The sequence below is a fragment of the Pseudophryne corroboree genome, chromosome 12, assembly GCF_028390025.1.
Source record: "Pseudophryne corroboree isolate aPseCor3 chromosome 12, aPseCor3.hap2, whole genome shotgun sequence".
NCBI classification, from domain to species: Eukaryota; Metazoa; Chordata; class Amphibia; order Anura; family Myobatrachidae; genus Pseudophryne; species Pseudophryne corroboree.
The window spans coordinates 120,629,180-120,652,991 of record NC_086455.1 but is presented as its reverse complement, the minus strand read 5'-3'; the positions used below and the strand labels follow the sequence as shown (position 1 = coordinate 120,652,991).

Here is a 23,812-nt window from a genome sequence, read left to right as displayed (position 1 = left end):
GATGGGTCAACCAAAAGTTCTACGACAAAAGTAATAAAGCTAACACCATGTTGGCTCGTAGGCTTAGGTCTAAACGAGCCTCACAGGTTATTTCTTCAATCAGAGACCCTTCTGGTCACATGACGTATAGTCCCAGAGATATTAACAATATATTTGCTCAATACTATGGAGCCTTATATAATTTGTCTTCCCTATCTGACATTTCTTCTCATACTCAGGGAGTTCAACATTATTTGGATTCATGCGCACTTCCGAATACTTCTGAATCAGCAGCTCAGGCTTTGGAAATGGATATCACTGAGGAGGAACTTGCCTCGGCCCTTAAAACACAAGAGCCATCAAAGGCTCCTGGCCCCGATGGCTTTACAATAGCCAACTACAAGTCGTTTGCACAGCAGTTCTCTCCTCAGTTGATTCGTCTGTTCAAAGCAGTTTTACATGGTGCCACCTTCTACCCAGACACTGCCACCTCTAGTTTTATTGTTATTCCCAAACTGGGAAAAGATCCCTCCTTATGCGCCAGCTATCGTCCCATTTCCCTTATCAATACCGATCTTAAATGATTAGCCAAAATCTTAGCTACGAGATTACACAGGATACTACCATCCCTCACTCATCCAGACCAAGTCGGCTTTATCCCCCAGTGCCAAGCTTCTGACAACACTAGGCATACTATATATTTAGGGGCCAATTCAGTAAGGTTAGCAAATTCTGCTAATCAGCAGAATTTGCTAACCTTTAGCACACATGCTGGGGGCCACCCAGCGCTGAGCAAGGCTGCCCAGCATGCTGACCGGCGCCTCCCCCCTTCAACAAGCAGAAATTGCTAACAGCACGCAATTTCTGCTTGTTAGCAGAAATTAAGGATGACTCCTGCCGACGCAGCTTAGCTGCGGCCATAGGAGTCCCGGCGCCATTTTTCCTGTTGCAGCGGCTGCTTTGTGATGTCATGCAGCCGCCGCGACCGCACCCACCGTTTTGGCTGGCACGCCCTCGCAACGCTCTGTTTCCTCCCAGAAAATGGAGCGTTGCCACCCCCTCCCGCCCCGCAACCGCAGGCAGAGGCGATTGCATTTTCTGCGGCCCCCCCCCCCCCCACAGAAAATGCGGGCGCATGCGCAGTAGGGCCCACTGCGCATGCGCCCACACTACCTCAGCAAAAATTCCGTACGAATCGCTACTTGCGATTCTTACTGAATTTGTCCCCTAACTCACTATTCTAATATTAAAAAGATACCCACAGTAATTTTGGCCTTGGACGCAGAAAAGGCATTTGATCGTCTTTTGTGGCCTTTTATGTTTACCATGCTATCTTCAGTTGGTTTATGGGGCAATTTTTTGCAAGCTATCACAACACTGTATTCTCACCCTTCCTCTTCTGTAATGACAAATGGGTTACACTCCACGTGCTTTGCTCTAGGGAATGGAACTAGGCAGGGATGTCCCCTCCCCCCTCTTCTCTTTGCGATCTGCTTTGAGCCATTGGCTGCTGGAATAAGAGCTAATCCTAATATTAAGGGCATTGAAGTGGGGAGGAACCAATACAAATTGTCTCTTTTTGAGGACGACATTCTTCTTAACTTGTCTAACCCCTCTGTATCCCTACCTAATCTTCAATCAGAGCTACAAATTTATGGTTCTCTTTCTGGGTACAAATTAACAGCTCTAAGTCTGAAGCTATGGCTCTCTGCGTTTCTTCGCAACAACTCTTAACGCTTACATCTTTTTTTCCCTTTTACTTGGCGCCCCTAAGCAATGAAATATCTAGGTGTCTTCATTACAAAGACGTACTCGCTCTTATATCAAGCTAACTACTCCTCTATGTTTCAAACACTGACAAAAGATCTAACACACTGGCAATCTCTATTTATTTCATGGGATGGTAGGATCAACACGATTAAAATTAATCTTCTCCCACGATTATTATATCTGTTCCAGACCTGTCCCAATTTCAGCCCTAGACTCTATGCAAACACTTAGTAATCTATTTATTTGTGCGCAACCTTGCATCTGTTGATCAGTTTTAGCTAAATCTGTTCCTGAAAGAGGCCTCGGCCTTCCAGTGCTTCGTTCTTACTATAATGCAGCCCACCTAAATCAGATAGTATTGCGGCATTCTGAATCTGGTTGTAGAAGATGGGTGGATTTGGAGAACTATATCCTCCAAGAAGGACAAGTAGATGAGATGGTATGGCTTACCACTTATACCAGCCTCAGCCTATACGATCCCGACAGTTCGATTTACTCAATTATGGGACAGACTCCGCTTATCTTTAGATTTAGCTAACTTTCCTTCTCCTATGGCTCCTATTTGCAATCACCCTCTTTTCCCCCCAGGATGCGGTAGGTCTATGGCCTCCTACTGGCAAAAATGACAAATTACCAGGATCAAACATGTGAAAGGTCAATTTGCTCCTGTATCTTTTACTGACCTCCATACTAAATACTCAATCCCGTTCTCCTATTACTACCAATATGTACAGATTCTGAGTTTTGTTAACTCTCAGCTTCCTTCTAACAAATTCCGACGGTTATCTCAATTTGAACGCCATTGTCCATACTCTGTAGGCCGCAAAGGTAACATTTCGGTCATTTACCGTTCCATTTTGACCCCAACTCCTCCTGTCTGTGAACCTCATGAGCTCAAATGGGACACTGATCTCCCAACCCCTATTGAGGATGAGGAATGGTCCGCCATTAGAATGAGAACAGCTAAAGCCTCTATTAGCGTGGCCATCAGAGAGACTTGTTACAAGGTCTACACGAGATGGTACCCAACCCCATCGAAGCTTCATTCCGTTTTTCCATCAACCTCTAATTTACGCTGGAAAAATTGCGGAGGTGAAAGTAAATTTTTTCACATATGGTGGTCATGCCCGATTATATCTGCTTTTTGGAATCACGTATGGGCATTACTATCTGTAATTTTAGGTACTCCCATTTTGAATGATGCTAAAGTGGCTCTCTTAAGTGCTCTGGTTCAATCTGTTAGTACACACCAAGATAAACTTATAATGCATGTTTGCAATGCCTTAAAATCTTTCATTGCTAAGAATTGGAAATGTCAGTCGGCCCCGTCACTGAACGCTCTTTACGCCCGTGTTCATTTTGTAGCCTCTATGGAGTATATTACGAGCCTACAGAATAACACCATGACCACCTTCCAAAAGTATGGTCCCCCTGGTATCTTCACCATTCTTCCCCGCTCCCTGGACTCTGTTAGTGATTCATTGTGACCCTTTGTCCCTCTCCCTTTTTGTTCTGAGATTGTTAAGATGATGCTGACAGTAATGGTCTCTTTGTGCTCATTTTATAAAGTCTAATGCAGGCCCATCGTTTGGGTCTCTTTTGGTTATATCTATCTATCTATCTATCTATCTATCTATCTATCTATCTATCTATCTATATATATATATTTTTTTTTTTTTTATGTGGTCAGTATCGATTATGTTTGTGGTACCTAGTGTATTTCTCTTGAGTATTCTTAGTTTTTTTTATGGTACTTGTATAATATGTTGTTGGAATGTTTAATATTTACAATAAACACAAAACTATTGCTTTAAAAATTACCCCCAAATTCTGTGATTGTAACTGTTCTTATGTTTTTTTCAAAAATCATCCAGATCCAAAACAAAAACCTGAAAGGGTGGCTTTGGCAAAACCAATTCCAGATCCAAAACACGAGCGGGGATCCAGATCCAAAACCAAAACACAAAACCCGAAAAGTGTCCGCCGCACATCTCATCACCTATATATGGGATGCAGTCAATTTACCTACAATCAACATACCGACGGTCAGAGTACCGACAACCATTGACCGATGGTCAAAATATAGACAAGGTCAAGACACCGACATGGTTTAAAATACCGACATTAAAAATGTCGACACTGACAAAATACCGACATTTGAAATGTCGACAGGTCAAAAAATCTGCATGAGTTTTTTCATGATTTTTTCATTGAAACCGACTTGTTCATACTTGACCATCCCAGTGGTCATGTAGGGGGAATATAATAGCGTGCCGAGCGCAGCGAGCCATGCGAGGGGACGCGGTATACTTATACGGTGTCTATGTCGACCTATGTTGACATAAACAACAAAAAATGTGAAAAACGTGTGTCGACCTTTTGACTTGTCAACATTTTCAATGGCTGTATTTTTACCGTGTCGACATTTTAGATGTCGGTCTTTTGACCATGTTGGTATTTTGATCTTGTCTGTATTTTGACCATCGGTCAATTGTTGTCAGTTTTTTGACCGTCAGGATTTTGATTGTAGGTAAATCATACTGACCCTGTACACACACACCATATTTGTTTTCCCTTTTTGTTTTTTTTAAAGTGGGGGGCATCAAACTGCAACTTGCCTCCAGGCGGCTGGGATTAAATTACACCCTTGGAAAGCAGGAGCATAATTTAGCCACTAAAGACCAACCAATCACAATAACTGCATGCAGATACACAGGGGCATTTTAAGAGAGGAGGGGACACGTGTGCAGCCTCTGTCGTGGGCCCCCTCCTCTCCGGCAGCAGTAGACTCTAGCTACTGCACATGCGCAGGTCTCTGGGAAAATGGCGCCTGTGCCTTGTTCCCGAGGACACCTCCAGTGCGCATGTGCAAATCACTCGGAAATGGCTGGAAGTGTGTGGTGTGGGCCCCCCTGGACCCAGGGACCCGTGTGCACCGCACACACTGCACCCATTATAGAAGCGCCCATACAGATACAACAGAGATTTCTTTCTCTCTATCTCAGGCATTAATCACAAAATAGAAATACACAGTATAGTCGATTAATAATTAATCAAATGTCAATCCAAGGTAACCCAATCCCTCTGCCACTCTAACAATAAATATATATTTTGACGACCGCACTAATAAACTAAAAAGAATCAGATATCCGCACAGTTGGGTATACAGTATTATTATTATTATTATTATTATTATTATAAGATAAAATAATTCCAACCACTACACACAAAATCCACTCATATTATGGAGACCTAAGAGGACTTCAGAATAATAGATTTTGCTCAATTGGAATTCACATAAAAATATAAAATCACCAAACTTATTAGTCCCCATCCAGAACAAATAGCACAACTGAAAGTGTTTGCAGAGTGTTCTGAATGTCTCCTTAAATTGAGAGGATTATGGATTTTGGATGTGGAGGCACATATAGAAACCGTTGTAATTCCTACACCGTTCACCTGATTTGGATGTAAATACCCTCAAATTAAAGCGGAAAGTCTGCAGTTAAAGCACATCTTGTTTGTTTCATTTCAAATCCATTGTGGTGGTGTATAGAGCTAAAAATATGAGAATTGTGTCGATGTCCCAATATTTATGGACCTGACTGTATGTATATATATATATATATATATATATATATATATATGTACAATCAAGGATGCGGCACTCACGAACACTTTGTAAAGAATCACAGACACCGGTTGAGGTATGGTCAACGTTTCAATCCTTTACGGATTTTCGTCAGGAACACACATGATACAAGTACAGTAAAACTCACCTTATATCCCCCACATTCACAAGTGACCCACAGGTGGACGGCTGCTCGCTCCGGCGCGGAGTCCGTCCCTCGAGCGCTGGCGCAGAGTGGTGACGTCATCGCGCATCAACGCGACGCACGTCAGATGCTGCCATGGCAACCCGGCGGCTGTAAACAGTGCAAGGAAAAAAATAACCACTATCCCACTGACAGAGTATAAACATCGGCACATGATATCATAATGCTAATCGCATTGCCATGCCAGCATGTATAAAAATATAGCCCAACAGAAACATAATGTAATATAATATAGCAGCAAACGAAGTTAAGCCACACAATTGCAACACACATCGAGTGCTGCCATGGCAACTCAATGATAATAAGCAAACATGAGCAATGGTTACTGTAATTAAACAATTGAAACATCAGCATATCGTCAAATATAACCAATCGCAGTGCCATGGCAGCATTCATAAAGTGTTGCCTAAAGGAAACACAATCAATATATAATAACAAAAAAGGATAGATCCACATGATTGCAACAAAATGTGTTAAGCGAATGTGGAAAAGGTAATAGCATCATTCAGGCCCTTAGGACTAATCACATCAAGGCGGAAAATCCATTCAGCCTCTCTTTTTAACAACAGAGCGTTACGATCCCCCCCCCCCCCCCCTACGCAACGGCGGGATGTGATCAATCATTCTGTACCTAAGGCTATTTAAAGGGTGCTTGGCTATTAAAAAATGCCGCGCCACTGGCTGCTCGCTAGATCCATTATTAATGGCGAGACGTATAGCAGAGCGGTGTGCCCCCATCCTTTCTTTAAATTTTCTCTGTGTTTTCCCAATATATGAGAGCCCGCAGGGACAGAGTAATTGATAAACAACATAGGAACTTTCACAGGTCAAATGGAAGCGAATCTTGTACCTGGTCCCCAAGTGCGGGTGGCAAAAAGTATCCCCCGAAATGAGGAAGCTACAGGTGGTACAGGGGCACTTAAAACACCCATTCTGTCTCTTGGCCAAAAAATTTCTACTCTCACTAGTTCTATCCACTGAGACGTCTGTTTTGACCAACAGGTCTCTCAGATTTTTAGGACGTGAGTAACATGTCATTAATGAAGTATTGGTAAGTCCTAAGTCTCCATCCGATGTTATAATTGGCCACAATTTTTTGGACACTTGATTAATCTTGGGTGAATGGATATTAAATTTATTAACCCAGTGTAGCCTGTTAGAATTCTGTTTAGAGGTCTGTTTGAGGTCTGTAACTTATGCCTATCCAGGGACATCGCTTTCTTTTTGGCCATCAATAAAGAATTTAAATGGTAACCCCTATTGAGAAATTTATTAATTAACCAATCAATCTGGTCGGATGCTTTTGATAAGTCACTGTTAATTCTTATGATTCGTACCATTTGTGAAAACGGTAACCCCATTTTCAGATTAAATGGGTGACAGCTCTGAAAATGAAGGAGTGAGTTCCTATCTGTCTCTTTTGAGAATAATGTGGTCATAATGTTGCCCTCAAATATGCTAATTTTTACATCAAGAAACTTGATATCAGATTGACTCATCTCAAATGTTAATTTAACCGGTGAGTCAGAGGCATTATGAGCTTCAAACAACGATCTCAGCTCAATTTCGGACCCCACCCAGATTAACAACAGATCGTCAATAAATCTTGTGTATAGCATGATTTTCTCGGCTACAGCAGGATTATCAAAAAACAGTGATTTTTCCACATCAAACATATATGTGTTGGCATAACTGGGGGCCACGGAAGAACCCATGGCACACCCAGTTATTTGAAGAAAAAACTTATTATCGAACATAAAAAAATTCCTCTTTAAGACTAGTTCCAACATTTGTAATAAACAATCAATATGGATCTCAGAATGTTCTTTATGTTGCATTAACAAGCCTTTCACTGCAGCGATTCCTTCCACATGGGGGATCACTGTGTAAAGGCTAGACACATCAGCCGTCACCAACCAAGCTTCTGGGGGAATAGACCCCAAAGATTCTAATTTATTCAACAAAGAGGTAGTATCCAATAGGAAATTACAGTGTTGTTGTACTAGTGGTTGGAGAACGGAATCTAGGAAGATCGACATGGGTTGAAACAAAGACCCCCTCGCCGACACAATGGGGCGGCCGGGGGGAGGAGTCAGACTTTTATGGATCTTCGGTACTGTATAAAGCAGCGGGATAATTGGAAATTTGGGTAATAGAATGTCGAAGATACGGTCATCAATCAATTTGATATCTCTAGCATGCACCAGCACCTCACAAAGCTCACTCATGAAGGTGGTAGTGGGGTTATTTTTGAGTGGTTGGTATACTTTATTATCCTCAAGCTGACGATAAATTTCCGTCTTGTAATCATGTAGATCCTGCAGGACCACTCCGCCCCCTTTATCCGCCGGACGGATCACCAATTGATGATTGGAGGATAAGGATTTTATGGCATCACGTTCCAATTTGGTAAGATTCAAATGTGATGGATTCTTCACATTAATATGTGACATAACATCCTGATCGAGTAAACGAATAAATGTTTTAATGGATGCATTATTTGATGGTGGGTCAAAATTTGAACCTTTTTGTAAACGTTTAAGCTGTGGTGGTATAGGATTTTGTGTAGATGTTGTTGAAGAAGCCTCCTTCTTGTGAAAGAATTCCTTTACTTTCAGTTGTTTAATTGTGAATGTGGGGGATATAAGGTGAGTTTTACTGTACTTGTATCATGTTTGTTCCTGACGAAAATCCGTAAAGGATTGAAACGTTGACCATACCTCAACCGGTGTCTGTGATTCTTTACAAAGTGTTCGTGAGTGCCGCATCCTTGATTGTACATGTTTTATTTATGAGGGCACCAGAACCAGCATAATACAAGGTGGAGTGCCGGGTACATTGCATAGTGGATATTGGTTTGTGTGTCTCATTACACAAACGAACCAGGGCACCCTCGCCATTACTATTACCTGTATCTATGGAACATTTGCTTTTGACCTATTGACTTTTTAGGAAGTTAAAAGGTGTGTGATTTACACTGCACTTTTATTCAATTTTTGCACTATTTGCACTGGTTGTGCACTTTATTTGTGGTTGGTGGATTGGACTGCAACTGGTGATCAGTATGGCAGAGTCAGCTGATTTTAATGAGGAACACTTTAATCCGCTGCTAGTCCCATTACACGATATTTTCAGTTATTCTGAATCAGAAACAGAATGTATTCTACACCAAGAACATATGGTGGATCAAACTGAGGGTTTGCCTAATGAGATCAGACATCTACCGGGACTTATTGAACCTGAAAAAGAAGGAGATTGACTTCCACCTTCATGCAGTATCACTAAACGATTATTTTCGCGCTAAGCAGATTCCGAGAGGATTCAGAGTCCGGAATTGTCCCACGATAGGCCGCTTTGACCCCAATTTTTGCAAGAAATGGATCAATATTTTGAACAAATGTTCTTTTGATCTAATGCTATTGGTTGTGGAACAATCTAAGAAAGAACATTCCAATATACAGAGCAAATTTGCGACCTTTGAGTCTAAATATATTCCTTGCTTGCAAACTGACCCTGATAACGACTGGTTGAATAAATTGGGTAATCAACTCGCCATATATAAAGAGATGTGCTGAAGTACAAACGCGAGAAATTATCTAAAGTTACCCTGGATTATGAACACCATCAGGTATATAGATGGTTGACAGGGAATAATTCGAGAGGTCAGCAGAATATGGAATGCAGACCTTTTTTTCGCAGGAACCACTATCCGAAAGGCAACTTGGATACAGAATCCTCACAAGAGGGCGGCAACAGCACGGCGAGTGAAGCTGATAAACCCAAAGCATACCGCAGAAAAAATAAGGAATTCATCCCTTTAGCGGCAGCCACCAGGAACAGGGGAAGAGCAGAGCAAGACGATACAACAGGCGAGGGGGCCAGAATAGGAGACAAAAATCCGGGCACCAAACCACCTCTACAATCAAGGAGGAAATAGTCTTCAATCTTTCATCATATGATTTAAGCCCTAGCGAAACAAGCCTCTTATCTAAAGGACTCTCCTTCATTCCATCTATTGGCTTCAATGCATTTAATTGGCAAATGGAGAAATTCTGTTTACAGAAACAACTGAAAGTAAAGGAATTCTTTCACAAGAAGGAGGCTTCTTCAACAACATCTACACAAAATCCTATACCACCACAGCTTAAACGTTTACAAAAAGGTTCAAATTTTGACCCACCATCAAATAATGCATCCATTAAAACATTTATTCGTTTACTCGATCAGGATGTTATGTCACATATTAATGTGGAGAATCCATCACATTTGAATCTTACCAAATTGGAACGTGATGCCATAAAATCCTTATCCTCCAATCATCAATTGGTGATCCGTCCGGCGGATAAAGGGGGCGGAGTGGTCCTGCAGGATCTACATGATTACAAGACGGAAATTATTCGTCAGCTTGAGGATAATAAAGTATACCAACCACTCAAAAATAACCCCACTACCACCTTCATGAGTGAGCTTCGTGAGGTGCTGGTGCATGCTAGAGATATCAAATTGATTTATGACCGTATCTTCGACATTCTATTACCCAAATTTCCAATTATCCCGCTGCTTTATACAGTACTGAAGATCCATAAAAGTCTGACTCCTCCCCCCGGCCGCCCATTGTGTCGGCGAGGGGGTCTTTGTTTCAACCCATGTCGATCTTCCTAGATTCCGTTCTCCAACCACTAGTACAACAACACTGTAATTTCCTATTGGATACTACCTCTTTGTTGAATAAATTAGAATCTTTGGGGTCTATTCCCCCAGGAGCTTGGTTGGTGACGGCTGATGTGTCTAGCCTTTACACAGTGATCCCCCATGTGGAAGGAATCGCTGCAGTGAAAGGCTTGTTAATGCAACATAAAGAACATTCTGAGATCCATATTGATTGTTTATTACAAATGTTGGAACTAGTCTTAAAGAGGAATTTTTTTATGTTCGATAATTAGTTTTTTCTTCAAATAACTGGGTGTGCCATGGGTTCTTCCGTGGCCCCCAGTTATGCCAACACATATATGTTTGATGTGGAAAAATCACTGTTTTTTGATAATCCTGCTGTAGCCAAGAAAATCATGCTATACACAAGATTTATTGATGATCTGTTGTTAATCTGGGTGGGGTCCGAAATTGAGCTGAGATCGTTGTTTGAAGCTCATAATGCCTCTGACTCACCGGTTAAATTAACATTTGAGATGAGTCAATCTGATATCAAGTTTCTTGATGTAAAAATTAGCATATTTGAGGGCAACATTATGACCACATTATTCTCAAAAGAGACAGATAGGAACTCACTCCTTCATTTTCAGAGCTGTCACCCATTTAATCTGAAAATGGGGTTACCGTTTTCACAAATGGTACGAATCATAAGAATTAACAGTGACTTATCAAAAGCATCCGACCAGATTGATTGGTTAATTAATAAATTTCTCAATAGGGGTTACCATTTAAATTCTTTATTGATGGCCAAAAAGAAAGCGATGTCCCTGGATAGGCATAAGTTACAGACCTCAAACAGACCTCTAAACAGAATTCTAACAGGCTACACTGGGTTAATAAATTTAATATCCATTCACCCAAGATTAATCAAGTGTCCAAAAAATTGTGGCCAATTATAACATTGAATGGAGACTTAGGACTTACCAATACTTCATTAATGACATGTTACTCACGTCCTAAAAATCTGAGAGACCTGTTGGTCAAAACAGACGTCTCAGTGGATAGAACTAGTGAGAGTAGAAATTTTTTGGCCAAGAGACAGAATGGGTGTTTTAAGTGCCCCTGTACCACCTGTAGCTTCCTCATTTCGGGGGATACTTTTTGCCACCCGCACTTGGGGACCAGGTACAAGATTCGCTTCCATTTGACCTGTAAAAGTTCCTATGTTGTTTATCAATTACTCTGTCCCTGCGGGCTCTCATATATTGGGAAAACACAGAGAAAATTTAAAGAAAGGATGGGGGCACACCGCTCTGCTATACGTCTCGCCATTAATAATGGATCTAGCGAGCAGCCAGTGGCGCGGCATTTTTTAAAAGCCAAGCACCCTTTAAATAGCCTTAGGTACAGAATGATTGATCACATCCCCCCGTTGCGTGTGGGGGGGGTGATCGTAACGCTCTGTTGTTAAAAAGAGAGGCTGAATGGATTTTCCGCCTTGATGTGATTAGTCCTAAGGGCCTGAATGATGCTATTACTTTTTCCACATTCGCTTAACACATTTTGTTGCAATCATGTGGATCTATCCTTTTTTTGTTATTATATATTGATTGTGTTTCCTTTAGGCAACACTTTATGAATGCTGCCATGGCACTGCGATTGGTTATATTTGACGATATGCTGATGTTTCAATTGTTTAATTACAGTAACCATTGCTCATGTTTGCTTATTATCATTGAGTTGCCATGGCAGCACTCGATGTGTGTTGCAATTGTGTGGCTTAACTTCGTTTGCTGCTATATTATATTACATTATGTTTCTGTTGGGCTATATTTTTATACATGCTGGCATGGCAATGCGATTAGCATTATGAGATCATGTGCCGATGTTTATACTCTGTCAGTGGGATAGTGGTTATTTTTCTCCTTGCACTGTTTACAGCCGCCGGGTTGCCATGGCAGCATCTGACGTGCGTCGCGTTGATGCGCGATGACGTCACCACTCTGCGCCAGCGCTCGAGGGACGGACTCCCGCGCCGGAGCGAGCAGCCGTCCACCTGTGGGTCACTTGTGAATGTGGGGGATATAAGGTGAGTTTTACTGTACTTGTATCATGTTTGTTCCTGACGAAAATCCGTAAAGGATTGAAACGTTGACCGGTATGTCTGTGATTCTTTACAAAGTGTTCGTGAGTGCCGCATCCTTGATTGTACATGTTTTATTTATGAGGGCACCAGAACCAGCATAATACAAGGTGGAGTGCCGGGTACATTGCATAGTGTATATATATATATATATATATATATATATACACGTAATGTGATCCCCTGGTTCGGACTAGCAAGCCTCCTCCACCATCTAGGGACCAGGCGGCACTCCACGGATTTTTTGAAAAACCCCCCAGCTTTTATGAATCTTATATATACCTATTTATTTGACTGAATTGGTGTCCAGATGTACTTTTCAGTCTGATGAAGATGTGCACATGCCCAGATCAGTTATGGTTCTAGGCTCCATTTATATTGATATCTGAATTCTCTGTGTGATTATACAGCTAGAATCTTTATTCCCCTGTCCTTTTTAAACATACCCAGTTATTTTTGTGTCGTAACTGGCATGTACTGTAGGGTCAGCAATTCCCCTCTAATAGTCTACAAGTCCCTGCGATCTATCGTGCAAATAGTTTTGGCCAACCCGTGATGTTTTTCTTCCCTTCAGGATCTAAAGAACAAGTTGAGTCATCTCATGTGGAATGATTGGAGCCCTACTGTTCGTGGGGCAGCTGCCAAAGCACTTGGCAAACTGGGTAAGGGAAAGGAGGTACATGACCAGATAAGGTAAGGATGTTTCTCCTTAGGTAATCACAAATAAAGGTTTTCTCTGTTTCTGGAGAGATGTCATGTTAGAGCTGCAGAGAAGTATAATTCTGTGCAGCATTGAGGTGTTTTCTTATTGTCTATAAGTTATGTTGATATTTTAGTCAACAGTACATAAGAAAAAAAAAAAAGGAAAGCAAAGAAATTGGGCTAAAAAGACTGTGTCTAATAGCACTGAGGAAGCTCCTGTAGATGATGACACTGGCTGCTTGGATAGAGGCAGGATCTGTCTCAGCTGGATCTCCGGTCTCTAGCATCTAGTTCTGTTATTAAGTAATTTATAATTTGCACTGAATTTGTTCTGGATTGTGGAGGCTAATGGCACGATAACAATATGTGTGGTATTACAGTCGCAGGGAAGCAACTAATATGCTAATGCTGCAGGGAGTGTCTGTAGGAAAAAGAGGCCCCCCTGCCAGTAAGAGATATATAGACCAGCGCTGGCTGTCTCATGTTCAAAAAATTCTAAAAGTGGGACGGTTTGTTTTATAAAAAATGTATAAAATTTATTACATGAATATATTTAATAAAACATGATAGGTATAAACACATTAGATAAAAAATGGAATCATAATACCCCCTATAGCATGTAATTTGGGGTTTATGGTCGTTAGTCCACTGGGCGGAGTCACAATGCTGGGCGGAGTCAGAGTCACAGATCTGGGCTAATAAGGAGGCATCTAGGTTTGACCCCAGTCGTGTGATTGGCGGAGTGTCTGAAGAGGGGTTGTGATCCCTCGGAGCTGTTTGCCAATCACCTGTCGGTGGGGCGTGGCGGCAGTCAACTTGGCACTGTGTGATTGACTGAAGGAGGACGGGTAACGGGCCGCAGCTGTCTGACGTGGCGGCAGCCGGTGAGTCTGAGGCGGCAGCAGCAGAGGATGGATCCGCCCGTGAGGATGTGAGCGGGGAGCCGAGAGATGCGAGCGGGGAGCGGGCGCAGTCTGAGGCGGCAGCAGCAGATGGACGGATCTGCCCAGGGAGGATGAGAGCGGGGAGCCGAGAGATGCGAGCGGGGAGCCGGCACAGTCTGAGGCGGCAGCAGCAGAGGACGGATCCGCCCAGGGAGGATGAGAGCGGGGAGCTGAGAGATGAGAGCGGGGAGCCGGCGCCGAAGCAGGGAGACACAGAGACAAGCAAGTGACCCGCAGTACACAGCGGCTGCAGCACCTCCTCCCCTCCCCGGCCCACACTCTGTGTATATACCTGCTCTATGTACTCCCTCCATACACACATACATACCTGCTGTACACACATCTACACCCCCACACACATACCTGTCTACCCTATGTACCCCCTCCATACACACATATATCTGCTGTACACTCATACCTACCAATGCCTGCCCTGTAGACCCCCCACTCATATACACCTGCCCTATGTACCCGCACACACATACCTGTCTTCCCTGTGTACCCCCTCCATACACATATCTGCTGTACACTCATACCTACCAATGCCTGCCCTGTATACCCCCCACTCATATACACCTGCCCTATGTACCCGCACACATACCTACCTGCACTATGCACCCACATACACACACCTACCTGACCTATGCTCTCCCTCCACACACACACACACACACACACACACACACACACACACACATACCGGCTGTGTAGGACTGGACGCCCCCTGTATATATCCCGGGTGAAGGCAATTCTGTGGTCCCTGAACCCTGGCTGCCGGATGCCGCTCTCCCTGCTGACTCCTCTCCCAGCCCAGACGGCCTCTGCTCCGTGTGTTTCCCGCTCCAATCCGGCTGCATCCTCAGACTCTAGGTTGGGCGCCGGTGTAGGCCTCATGCCGGTCCCTGGCCTGACCCAGTGACAGCTTCGGCGCCACCTGCCTGCGGGGCTGAGGAGGAGAAGCTTCGGCCAGCGGGATGGAGAGAGGCGAGCTGGCCAGGGAAGGTGAGGGACCCGCGGGAAGTCTCTCCCGATACCCAGACTCCATTATACATACCCTATCCCCATTATATAAACCCCCCCCAGTGTACCTATCCCCATTATATAATCCCCCCCACAGTGTACCCATGCCCATTATATATACCCCCCAATGTGTACCCATCACCATTATATATACCCCCCAACGTGTACCCATCCCCATTATATATATACCCCCCAACGTGTACCCATCCCCATTATATATACCACCACCCCATCATATATACCCCATTATACTCCCACACCCATGGCACCGCCGCATCCGGCTCTTCCTCCACCCGCAGCGCCCCCAGACCCTCTCCCCCATCCACGGCACCCCTACACCCGCCCCTCCCCCACCTGCGGCACCTCCGGACCCCCTACCCCACCCGCGAAACCCCTCCTTCCCCACCCGCAGTGCCTCCGGAACCTCTCCCCCATCTGCGACAGCTGCACCTGCCCCTCCCCTAACTGCAGAGCATCTAGACCGCTCCCCCATCTGCGGCCCCCTCCCCATCGCAAGGGGCTTCGCCCCCTTCACCATCTGATGCCCTTTCGTCGTGCAATTGTAGTTCTCTATATAATACAAATATTGAACGCCGAAAAGGCGTTCAGGGGTTAAAGGGGCGTAGCCCCTTGCGACGGTGTGAAGAGCGCCCGTAGGGCGCGATGAATCACCTAGTATGTACATATGTGTCCTTATACATCTTTGCTCCAGTCGTGCCAAACAAACCCTTTTGGCACGCCAGGTCACAAGAGAATCTTCTAGCGTCATGTTTGCGTCTTTTTTTGTGTCTTTTCCCCCAAAATATGTCTTAGTCGCAACACAATGTGGCTAGTACGCACAGGAGACTGTGCTGATTAATTTGATATATGACACTTATCTGTCTGTGACTGAGTCTCTGAATCTGTATACAAAATGCTACAATGTAGCAGCTGCAGCTTTTTGCCAATACGAGTTCTGTTGCGCTCCATATACAGACTCAGGGGGTTATTCAGAGATGGACGCAGATCTTGATTCTGCAGCATGATCTGTATCCATCTACTGACATGCTGGGGGCTGCCCAGCATGAGTGTGGCGCCGCATGCGATGCCTTTACAATTTAATTTAACACATCAATTATGCTGGGTCCTTCCAAGCTGGGCACTATGTCCACGGAGTCAGAGCACGTGCTGCCAGCATATAGTGTGCATGGCGACTTGTCAGTGACAGAACATCATGGGATGCATGGGATTGCCAGACAGAGAGGGCTACCTGATCTAGCTAAGTGTAGAGTTGGGAATATGCAGAAGCATTATGGGGGTCATTCCGACCCTATCGCTCGCTGCAGTTTCTCACAGTGATCGGGTCGGAACCGTGCATGCGCCAGCGCATGCCAGGCGTCTTTGCCTAGCGATCACCTCTGAGGCAGAGGCGGTCGATGGGCGGTCCGTGGCAGCTGCGTGACGTCACACGCAGCCGCTGCGGGCCGGGGAGTGACGAGTCGCTCCCGGCCAGCACGCTAAAGCTGCTCTGGTCGGGAGCTACTCTTGAAGTGCAAAGGAATCGCCGCTGTGCGATGCCTTTGCACTTCTGCGGGGGGAGGGGGGGCGGCACTGACATGCGGGGCGGACTAGCCCTGTGCTGGGCGTCCCCCCACATGTCAGTGTGAATGATCGTAGCTGTGCTAAATTTAGCACAGCTACGATCAATTCGGAATGACCCCCTATGCCCCTTCCCCTCATACATCACTGTCCACTATCCCCCGATCAGGGATCCGTTGGGGAATTAGGGAAATTAAATATGTAAAAATGCCCGATTCCTTGATCCCAACCGAAAACTCATTGCTCCATACATCTCAGATGTATGGGGGCCATTAGCCGATAAATGTCTTAAACTAGTCCTGCAAATTGTTTGATTAGGAGGCTGTATCTAAAGCTGGGTGCACACTAGACAACGGGCAAAAGATGCACAGTAGTCAAAGATTTCCCTTGATCTTCCAGACAAACGATATAGGGGGTCATTCCGACCCGATCGCACGCTGCAGTTGTTCACAGCACATCGATCGGGTCAGAACTGCGCATGCACTGGCACCGTAGTGCACCGGCGCATGCCCGGCGGCCGAAGGCCGTCGTTACCTAGCGATCGCCTCTGCCTGATTGACAAGCAGAGGCATTCGCTGTGCGGGAGGGGGCGGCACGGTGGCGTTTAGCCGCTGTTTTTCGGGCCCGGTCTGGCCAACACAGGCGTGGCTGGACCGTGCAGGGGGGGCGGGCCGCATCGGCTGTGTGACATCACACGTAGCCGCTGCGACCCGGGGCAGCAACGAGTAACTCCCGTCCAGCCGCAGGAGCTGCACTGGCCTGGGAGTCACTCTTCAAGTACAAAAGCATTGCCGCTGTGCGATGCTCTTGTACTTGTGTGTGGGGGGGGGGGGGCTGAACTGACGTGCGGGGCGGACTAGCCCTGTGCTGGGCATCCCCCCGCATGTCTGGGAAGATGATTGTAGCTGTGCTAAATTTAGCACAGCTACGATCAACTCGGAATGACCCCCATAGTGTGTACACACTGTTCAATCTTCCAATAGACCTAAAGATATCCAGGAGTATGCTGTTGTCGACGATATCCTCAGATTGAGCAGCATGTAGGGTCAACCTGATGATGTGATGGCTGCCGAGTGAGTGTGCATAGTTTGTACACACTGGACGAGTTGAATGATTTGTCGTTCCGATCTGTCGCAATCGGTCAAATCGTTCAAAATATCCGTCTAGTGTGTGCCCAGCTTTATGAGCAGTTTAATATTGAAACTGCCTGAAATCCCGATCCCATAGAAAGAAGTACACGCTGAGCTAGAAATAGCTTAGTGTGTATGGGATGTACTTACTCCAAGGATTGGAGCATTTATCTGATCTGCCCAGTAATCGGCATAGTGTGTACCAGGCTTTAGACAACCTGCCAATCTTCACTTGTTCGCTAAGTCCTACAATACACAGTTTGTTATTCAGTGGCCAGTGTCAAAATCCCGGCGTCAAAATTCCCGACAGAGCCCGGAATCCCGATCGTTCTTCCAATGGGACGCGCTTGCCTCCTGCTGTGCATGGAGGGGGGGGGGGGGGGGGGGAGGGGTTGTAGCTTAAATATAGACATTAGCAGGGGGGTTAGGGTGCAGGGACGGGAAGGTTATAGTTTGGTACCAGGGAGGGAGCGTTAGGCACTTGGAAGGGGAGGTTAGGCACCAAAGCAGGGAGGGTTAGGTTTAGGCTGTGGGGAAGGGAGGGTTAGGTACCACCGGGGACAGTTAGGCACCACTGGGGAGGGTTAGCGTTTTAGGCACCCATACGGGAGGGTAACAGTAGCAGGCATGGGAAGGGTTATGGTACTTTTAGAGGGGCTTTCAGGATTCTGATGGCCAGGATGCCGCGTGTCGGGATTCTGACCGTCAGCATCCTGTCCATCGGCATATCATACTGAATACCCTACTCCAACCATTGCATCCATAAGTGGCTTTTATCAACTGTCTAGGGAAAATCAGACTGCACCTACTTTTACGGGGTTGTGGGTGTGACTGGAAATGGTTGTAAGAATGACAATGTCACTACACAGGCTTACTTACTACTACCAGTGTAGGGCTACCCTTACATTCATTTCTCCTTCTGTAAAACAATATCTTGTGTGTCTCTCATTCTCTCCAAGAAACAGTCCCAGATGCCGCCAGATCCTTCTGTCAGACAGATGCGCTTCCCTATAAAGCAGGTGCATTAGCGACAGTATAGGCATACAGTAGGTCAGACTTTACAAATGCCCTTTATTGGTGTGCAATTCAGTATGTGCAGGCTGACCACTTATAAAGTCACTTGCCTATGGTGGTCATTCCGAGTTGATCGCTAGCTGCATTCGTTCACTGTGCAGCCATGAGGCAAAAAAACGGCACTTCTGCGCACGCGCGACGTACTATTACAACTACAGATGTAGTTTCACACAAGGTCTAGCGAAGCTTTTCAGTCGCACTGCTGGCTGCAGAGTGATTGACATGAAGTGGGCGTTTCTGGGTGTCAACTGACCGTTTTCAGAGAGTGTTCGAAAAAACGCAGGCGTGGCTGGGCGAACGCATGGCGTGTTTGTGACGTCAAAACAGGAACTGAACAGTCTGCAGTCATCGCAAGCGCTGAGTAGGTATTGAGCTACTCTAAAACTGCACATTAAAATTTTGCCACCGCTCTGCGATACATTCGTTCGCACTTATGCTAAGCTAAAATACACTCCCAGTGGGAGGCGGCATAGCGTTTGCACGGCTGCTAAAAACCGCTGACGAGTGAACAACTCGGAATGACCACCTATGATTGCTGCATTGCACCCAATGTTTGTTTTGCAGCAGGTAATACAGTGATGATAATATTAAAAATAATAATATAATTTCCAGGAAGCACTTGGAGTGTGACAGTTGGAAAGCCAAAGTGGAAGCCTTGTGCCTCATTGGTGGGGTTCGGATAATGACCGCCCAGCTGCTCCCAGGATTCTTGCAGTGCTTTGCTAATGACTTTGTAGCTGTTCGCAGGCAGGCCTGTCAGACTGCTGGTCTGCTCCGGATAAAAGATGAGATGGTGAGTGTACAGAGAGTGCCTGGCAGCAACACTGTCCCAGGAAAATGAACACAGTAAGAAATACACAATGCAGAGACAATTAGGACAAAGACACAGCATATATACCACTTTGTGCACACATGCCTTTACAATGAACCCGTCATGTTGTGCTATTTCAGCAGACTGACAGTATCCTTGTTCTAGGTCATAAACTGTCTCTACCAGCTAATTCAGAGTGATCCAGTGTGGAAAATCCAAGCGCAGGCAATCAAAGGTCAGTAGCTGTGCATCTGTTCTGGATAAACTGGAATCCATTTATTCTATGTCACTTAAAGTGGGTGTAGCGATATTCAACGTATCCATTCACTAAGAACTAGTGAGGTGCCCGAGGCATGAGGCCTCCTATTGAATGGACAGGCTACAACCCCTAAGCTTGTCTTTAGAATGGCTGTTACAACCTGACTGGTATTTGTTACATGATTACGATATTATTGTAATATGTTATATATTGTAGTGGTAGTATATAGATTACCATTGGAATCCAACAATGAACTCAGAATTGTGGTTTCTTTTTTTTAACCCTAGCTCTGGGCAAACTGGGGCTTATTACATCCGGTGTGAAAGAGCTTCTGTTGCGCGCTGTGCAGGCTGGACATCCAGGAGTACGTATAGAGGCATATCGCTGCATTGCCAGACTGCACTTGTGTGATTCTGAAGTTCAGCATGCTCTGCAAGACAGGCTGACCCTGGAATCCCATGAACTCGCCAGTAGGTGAGTGTATTACATGATCATTACAGACTCAGTAGAACTGTTACTTGAAGCATTAGAACTTTATGATCGTTAAGCAATTACTGTTGTCTGGGACTCGAGGCAAATTCTTTTTCACAACTCCAGTGTTATTTGCCCTGGATGATGGATCCCACCAGGTCCTCTCTCTGACCTCACTGTCACACAGTCACTCCACACTAATACCCCCTTTACACCGCCAGCTAGTAAACACTGGTTATTATTGCACAGGAGTGTGCATAACCCATGTTGCTGGTTGGTGTAAATGGGCCCAGTTGGAATAATCCGGGTCAAGTGACCCGGTATTCCAACTCGGGTAGCTTGCAGGGTTGAACATGGGTTCAACCCGGCAAGCTGTGCTGTGTAAACAGCGAACCGGTTCCCGTTCACAGTGAATGTAATGGCGGCGCTTGGAGATCATGTGATCTCCAAGCTCCGCCCCTGCCTCATAACCAACCCAGCAGTGGGAAAGGGGCCTGTGGCGGGTCACGCCCAGGAAGCTCCCGTGTCAGGCTCCCGGGTGCGACCCGCTAAAGGGGGTCATTCTGAGTTGACCACTAGCTGCTGTTGTTCGCAGCGCAGCGATCAGGCTATCAGGCGCATGCGTATGGGCTGCAGTGCGCACATGCAATGTACTTTCGGGGCTCAGCGGTACATAGTGCGGCGCTGTGAGGGGTGCCCTAAGCCAGTGCCTACACCCTACACTGACCTCTAAAGCCTGTCAGGGTCCCGAAATCGCTGCCAGCATGAAACCTCAGGCCAGTATAATCTCATGAAGAGCGGGAAGACAGCGCCATTAAGGGGGCGGAGCTTGTCCTCAGAGCAGACCCAGCAACGTTCAGTGCCATTTTCCTGCTTGCAGAAACGCTGTCAGTGATGTGCAGTCCCTCCAGAGCACCTCCAGCTATCAATGACGGTACCAGGGGGTTGTAGAAGGGGGAGGGGGGGGAGGCTGTGTAAAGACTGTGTAACCTATTAAGGTGCACAGTCAGCGCTGGTTGGGGTCTCCCTATACCTTGAAAGCGCTGTGTGTGGGTTGGCTCCAATCTCTGTGTCTCTCTTGCCATTCTTGGGGGTGAAACTCTGTCTAGCCTCCCCTGTGTGTGTGTGGAGTGTTTGGGGTATCCATTCAGCTATGTCCAGGGACTCTGTGTCATATGCTGCAGAGGATATGTCCTCTCAGGATGATCTCATTCCATGTAATCAGGATTGCACTGTTTTAGCACAGATACCAGCAAGGGAGCCTGAATGGTTATCCTCTATCAAATCTAATATTTCTCAGGTTTCTACTAGGGTTGCACAGAATTAATCTGTAACTCAGGTTTTACAGAACTCTATGGCAGTTTGGTCCGGTTCTGTTACCTCAGGGTCCCCTTCTGTAGGTTCCCACAAACGTGCTCTTGCCCAGATTATGCAAGATGACACGGATACCGATTCTGACACGGCAGACGGTGACAGGGATGTGCTCAGGGGGGCCGCATCTCTTGCTAAAGGGGTGAAGTTGATGGGATCCAGTCTGAAGATCGACACTGTCTAGGTCGACAATGTTTAGGTCGACCACTATAGGTCGACAGTCACTAGGTCGACATGGATGGAAGGTCGACAGGGTTTCTAGGTCGACATGTGCTAGGTCGACAGGTCTAAAGGTCGACATGAGTTTTTCACATTTTTTTTTCTTTTTTTGAATTTTTTCATACTTAACGATCCACGTGGACTACGATTGGAACGGTAATCTGTGCCGAGCGAAGCGGTAGCGGAGCGAAGGCACCATGCCCGAAGCATGGCGAGCGAAGCGAGCCATGCGAGGGGACGCAGTGCACTAATTTGGGATCCCGGTCACTCTACGAAGAAAACGACACCCCCAAAAAAAATCCTCATGTCGACCTTTAGACCTGTCGACCTAGCACATGTCGACCTAGAAACCCTGTCGACCTTCCATCCATGTCGACCTAGTGACTGTCGACCTATAGTGGTCGACCTAAACATTGTCGACCTAGATACTGTCGATTTGATGAACCACACCCGAAGTTGATGATAGAGGCTATCAGGGATGGTTTGAATATTGCTGATACAATACCTGAGCAGGTTGAGGAGGCTTACTTCACTAACAATAAGAAACCCTCGCTAACCTTCCCTGCGTCCAAAGAATTAAATGCTATTTTTGAAAAAGCATGGGATAAACCGGAGAAAAAATTCAAGATCCCTAGAAGGGTTCTGGTTGCTTTCCCCTTCCCTGAGGAGGATAGGAAAAAATGGGAAAACCCACCCATAGTGGACGCATCTGTATCCAGACTCTCGAAAAAGGTGGTTTTACCTGTCCCAGGATCTAGCGCCTTAAAGGAGCCGGCTGATCGCAAAATTGATACTACGCTCAAATCCATATACACGGCTTCAGGGGCGATACTACGTTCTACTATTGCCTGTGCATGGATTTCCAAAGCTATAGTAAAGTGGTCAGGCACGTTACTTGAGGATTTGGATACAATGGATAAAAGAGACGTTGAATTGTTTTTACGTAACATTCAGGATTCTGCAGGTTTTATGGTAGAATCCATGAAAGACCTGGGTTCAATGGCTGCAGGAATATCTTCCATGTCGATCTCAGCTCGTCGAGAAATGTGGCTGCGCCCGTGGTCTGCCGACGTGGAATCCAGGAGAGGTGTGGAGACCCTACCCTGCACAGGTCAGGCTCTCTTTGGGGAAGCGTTGGATGCGTGGATCTCCACGACAACAGTGGGTAAGTCTCCTTTTCTTTCCTCAGCTGCACCTGCTACAAAGAAACCCTTTTCTTCAGCTGCATCACAGTTCTTTTGGGTTGCTAAAACAAGAAAGGACAAACTGTCCAACACCTTCTTTAGAGGAGGTCGACCAAAATCCAAGAACCCTGCTGCAGCGGGTTCCTAGGAACAGAAACCTGCTTCCAGTACGCCAAAGTCCTCAGCATGACGGTGGACTGCGCGTCCTGGAGGTAGGGCTGGTGTGGGCGAGAATCCGACATTTCAGTCACGTCTGGGTGTCGTCCGGCCTGGATCCCTGGGTACAAGATACTGTGTCCCAGGGGTACCGGCTGGAATTTCAAGATCTCCATCCTCACCGGTTCTTCAAATCGGGCTTGCCAGCCTTGCCGGCAGACAGGGCTACCCTACAGGGAGCCATCCAGAAGTTGGTGGATGCACAGGTTATTGTACCAGTTCCTCCCCAGATGCAAAACAAAGGTTACTATTCGAACCTTTTCGTGGTACCGAAACCGGATGGTTCGGTCAGGCCCATTCTGAACTTAAAATCGCTAAACCCCTTTCTGAGGGAGTTCAAGTTCAAAATGGAGTCTCTAAGGGCAGTGATATCAGGTCTGGAGGAGGGGGAATTCCTGGTATCCCTGGATATCAAGGATGCGTACCTCCACATTCCGATTTGGCTGCCATATCAA

At 45.8% G+C, this 23,812-nt stretch overlaps 1 protein-coding gene across 3 annotated transcripts in view; it reads left to right on the top strand.

The window, feature by feature from the left end:
* HEATR4 (HEAT repeat containing 4) overlaps window positions 1-23,812 on the top strand; it is a 117,555-nt gene that overhangs the window by 81,064 nt on the left and 12,679 nt on the right. For all 3 annotated transcript variants that reach the window (XM_063947939.1, XM_063947940.1, XM_063947938.1), the window contains exons 9-12: window positions 12,953-13,071; window positions 19,439-19,619; window positions 19,803-19,872; window positions 20,184-20,370. In XM_063947939.1, coding sequence (XP_063804009.1) covers window positions 12,953-13,071; window positions 19,439-19,619; window positions 19,803-19,872; window positions 20,184-20,370 — 557 coding nt within the window. The remainder of the gene's footprint in view (window positions 1-12,952; window positions 13,072-19,438; window positions 19,620-19,802; window positions 19,873-20,183; window positions 20,371-23,812) is intronic.